At 25.7% G+C, this 4,675-nt stretch overlaps 1 protein-coding gene across 1 annotated transcript; it reads right to left on the reverse strand.

Annotated features, from left to right (window-relative positions):
- Positions 1–1,404: 1,404 nt before the first annotated feature.
- LOC127277552 (uncharacterized) lies at positions 1,405–3,153 on the reverse strand. Its single transcript, XM_051298767.1, has 4 exons — positions 3,036–3,153; positions 2,748–2,951; positions 2,282–2,545; positions 1,405–2,066 (listed from the first exon to the last, which is right to left on the reverse strand). The coding sequence occupies exons 1-4, from the start codon at positions 3,078–3,080 to the stop codon at positions 1,893–1,895; spliced, it is 687 nt and encodes a 228-aa protein (XP_051154724.1). The 5' UTR covers positions 3,081–3,153; the 3' UTR covers positions 1,405–1,892.
- Between the last annotated feature and the right edge of the window lie 1,522 nt (positions 3,154–4,675).

Below are 4,675 nucleotides of genomic sequence, written 5' to 3' on the forward strand. Positions count from 1 at the left end.
AACGTGTATAGAGATGAGGCGCTAAATTGCTCGCGCGTTTCAACTTCCTCTACTCCTCTCTCAAAAAAAGATATTCCCCGCGAATTCTGATGATGGCGTGCGCGCCCGTAACTTGTCGTATATCCCCGCGACTCGCAATTTCTTCTCTCTCAAGTCCAATTTCATTTCAAGAAACTAGGAAAAGACAATTGAACTTCTCTTTCTCTCTTCTTTTTTTTTCCCCCTACGTCACGTTAAGAGGCTGAACTATAAGTCGTTAAAGAAACGAATTTTTTTTTGTTATGTAAAAACTTAAAAAAAAATCGTTTAAATGACATCATATAAAAGTTTATATTAAACACGCTATTAATTTTTTGAGAAGTTTTAAAAGAATGAAAATTTAAGTTTATATGTTTCGAATCAGTTTTAGAGTGTAGAAACAGGTGTATATATATATGTGTGTGTGTGTTTGTATTCTATTTGTGTGCGATATATCAGGTTATGGGAACAATGTCATCAAGAGGTCGTAACAGTAGCAAAACGTTGCGACGAGTTGCAGCTGTTGTTCGAGCACCGTCTGTATTTTATGAACGACATGGATTCCTGACCAATGCAGTAATGTCGATTTGCTATGTTGACTCAATCATCTCATTCTCTCCAGATCAACACATTTACCATACTGACCTGTATATTCCCTCTCATGTATACAACAGATTTTCCCAAAAATTTTGTTTCAATATTCTTAATTCTTCAAAAAAAAAAAAAAAGTTGTGGTTTTAAAAAAAGGTTTTCTTTTTAGATAAAACAATGATATTAACTTATAAACTCATAAATTCTAAATTTCAATACGATTCAGTGACAAAATTTTAATTTTTTGAATGAGGCAATTACCTTAACTCTTAAACTAATATCATCTAAAAATTGATTCTGATATGATATAACTCATAAAATATTAAAAGTGATTTTAATTTTACTATGATAACTCATAAAATATTAAAGTGATTTTGATTCTAATATGATAACTCATAACTCTTAAAATCTTAAAAGTGCTTTTGATTATAATATAATAACTCTTAAACTCTTAAAATTGATTTTGATTCTAATATGGTAACTCATAAAAGATGAAAAGGGATTTTGATTGTGATATGATAAGTCATAAAATATAAAAAGAGTTTTCGGTTCTGCTATGATAACTCATAACTCATAAAATCTAAAAAGTGATTTTAATTTTTGAATAATTTTTTTTTTTACCTAAAAGCATAAGGTTAACTCATAAACTTTGAAAAGAGATACTGATTTCGATTTAAATTAGTGAGAAATTGTGTTAGTTAAAATTTAATTTAACTAATTTTTGTTTTTTTTTTTAATAAAACAATAACGTTAACTTAAAACAATTTATTTTTGTTATCAATTAGAAAATAGTAATTTATTTATTTATTTATTTATTTACGGGACTTCAAAAGTAAAGTGCCCTTTAAATACAAATTGTATAATACATATGTATAGCGCTGCTATTTATAAAATAAAGAAACTAATTACTAAATAATAGATTACGCAGTGCTGTATTAAATGCTTCTAACTTAATATTAAAAAAGTCAATGTCATTAGCAACCGTATTAGCCTTTATAGATAATCTGTTAATGACAGAATTAATTCTGTAATTTGTACGATGATATGGTATTTGAAACAGTACATAATGTCTGGAATGACGTTTTGGAATAGAAAATTTAATTAGTGATAGTAAGGGGGGACAATCAATGTATCCATTTAAAATTTTAAAAAAGAAAAGTAAATCAAAATAGTCAAATCTAGATGTAAGTCTGGGTATGCTCGCCAATAATAATATTGTAATAGTAATATTAAAAAGAAAATTTACAATTTTTTTTACATTTTGAAAATTAAAACTATTCTTACTACGAACATATTTCAATTTTATGTTGCAATTGTTGATAACGTTTCTTATATAAATTATCACATTCAGGATATCCAGATTGAACATATTTCTGAATATTACTTTTCACATGGTTTTCATAATTTTCTATTACTTTTAAATATTCTTCTTCATATTTATCTATATCTGCCTTTAGCTGAAAAAAAAAAAAATAAATTTTTTTAAAAATAAAATAAAATTATTAAATTATATCATTTTAAATAAAAAAATATTTTATTAGTATGTATTAATGTTTAAAAAAAATTTTTAAATGTTTTTTAGTAAAAGAAATTGATAATTAATTTGAGATTTAATTTTAAAAAAAAAAATATATATATATATATATAATCAAGAAACGAAAAAAATACAAACCTTTGTGAGACAACTATTAGATGCTTTTGAATATTTTTTTTCATCTAATGATAGACATTCTGTTAATTGTTGATTGGTATTAATTATTTTCTCCAAAAATGGATAACTATCGTACATCATATCAGCAATTGTTTCAATTATATCGTATTTAAATTGTAAACAATGGCCATATTTTTCATAGGCATCAATTTTTTGTTTTTTATAAATAATTTTTGTCTTCTCACAATAAATATTAATTTTTTTAAATATTTTTCCATTTTGAAACTGTTAAACAAAAAAATTGGTGAAAAAATTATACAATTTTTATTTCATACATATGTATATATATACATATATATATACATATATATATATATATATATATATATATATATATATATGAATATGAAAAAAAAGAAATGATAATTTATTATTAATTACGACGAAACATTAATGAAGATACAAAAAAATAAATTAATTGAATTACCTTTTCTAAATCATTTGAAAGAATTTCTTCCTCTTTTCTTAGTCTTGACATTCTTTCTTCGTTATGGAGTTTCTTTTCATTGTTAATATTTATTTTAACCTTCATGTCTGATTTATAAGTTGTAGTTAAAATTTTATTCAATTTTGTCCTTAAATCGGATTTTAAATCATTTTTGTTTACATTTTCAATTTTAAAGCAGGAAGTCTAAAAATTGTAATTTTCAATAATTAACAGAGATTGTTAAAAAAAATTTTTTTTCAAAAATAAATTTATTTATTTAATACTTACACTTATGAAAAAAGTAGTACACAATAGCAAAATAATTTTTGCCATGATTTAGACTTATTTTTTTTTTCTTATAACACGCACGTACAAATGTTAATATACTTATGTTGTTTAAAAAAATTTAGTATCTACTTTTATATCCAATTCTTATCAATCATTTAAATGAAAATTAAATATTAATTATAGTAAACAACACTGTTTCCTTGTATCAAGATTAGTTTTTATAATAGTTTTCATAACTGGGGAAATTTTGTTTAATCAAATGTCATTTTAAAGTAATATTTACTTAATTTGTTTTACACATGTATATATTGTCGCCTAGTACGTGATAAGAGTCACGAATTATCTTGACGCTCATTGACTTAGTATTAGAAAAATTGATATAAAGAATTATTTATTAACCATATAGAATTAAAAACAAAATTACGTTACAAATTACACGTGTTACTGCGATATTACGAAATAACATTTTTTTTAATTGCAAGCATATAGGTAGAAGTTGAGAAAAATTTATTGGAAACTTCATTTTAACAATAGTCAATAATATAGAAATTTGCCATACCGACGGTCGATAATGTAGAACTTTACCATGACGACGGTCGATAATGTAGAAATTTACAATGCCGATGGTCGGTTATGTAGAATTTTACTATACGAACGGCTGGTAATACAGAACTTTACCTTACTAGCAATAGATAATGTAGAACTTCACCTTACCAACGGTCGATAATACAGAATTTTTTTTTCATATTTTTATTGAAAAAAAAAATTTGTTTAATTTTTCAACAAAATTTTTCAAGGAAATTTAATATTTTCAGCTTTAACGCGTTTTAGGTGTTTATATTTATATCTTGCCGCTCGTAAAAGAGAGAAATATTCTTTAGTATATAATTTCTTTTTTATACAATATGGACTATAATAGAGTAAAGTAATATTAGCGTTGTTTTATAAACTCAATGTGAAATGTAAGAAGGGAGGGAAGACAATGGATATAAATGCGAATTAAAATCAATTAGATGACTAGATCCGTTATTGCCCTTCATTTTAGTTGCGATCAAGACCATTAAAATGCATCCCAGACAGTTTTAACGAGCACTTTTAATGTAAATCGCTTCTCTGGATGTTTTACAGGGAAGAGGAGATGAGGGGTAAAGTGGGTAGGGGAGGGGGGGTGAAGGTTAGGTTAGTCTTGCCTCGAGAATTACATTGGTTTACACGTTACAAAATGAGCTATATAACTTTGTGAGGCGACGTCTTTTTAGATTGCTCTTCGCAATTTCCTGTTCCTTTTCTAACGTTGCTTGCTGATGCTTCTCTCTCTATTTTTTTTCTCTCTTAAGAGGAAGAGAGAGAGAGAGAGAGAGAGAGAGTTGACGACGTTCCTCTTTATCGATACTTTTACAAATTTTCTCCATTCGTTGATTGCATTCTTACAAGTCTTGTTATTCTTATCATTCTCTTCATTTTGCGCCCGTTATATAATAAACTCAATGCCAAAAGAGTTTTCCAGCTTTCCTCTTTTCAATATATATATATATATATATATATATCTAAAGGTTTCAACCTTCGAATCGTTTTATGCTTCCGGTAAAGGAAGTCGTCATTCTTCTCATCTTTTTTTTTATTTATATTTCAATGATACA

The sequence above is a fragment of the Leptopilina boulardi genome, unplaced genomic scaffold (assembly GCF_019393585.1).
Source record: "Leptopilina boulardi isolate dan_hultmark-lab unplaced genomic scaffold, ZJU_Lbou_2.1 LbouV2_169, whole genome shotgun sequence".
Classification (NCBI taxonomy): domain Eukaryota; kingdom Metazoa; phylum Arthropoda; class Insecta; order Hymenoptera; family Figitidae; genus Leptopilina; species Leptopilina boulardi.

Bases quoted from the DNA above. Each gene is read 5' to 3' on its own strand.
- LOC127277552 (XM_051298767.1), bottom strand. From the start codon at position 3,080: ATGGCAAAAATTATTTTGCTATTGTGTACTACTTTTTTCATAAGT. The intron at 2,952-3,035 runs GTAAGTATTAAA...TACAATTTTTAG, and splicing joins GTACTACTTTTTTCATAAGT to ACTTCCTGCTTTAAAATTGA. The intron at 2,546-2,747 runs GTAATTCAATTA...TTTGTTTAACAG, and splicing joins TTTCAAATGATTTAGAAAAG to TTTCAAAATGGAAAAATATT.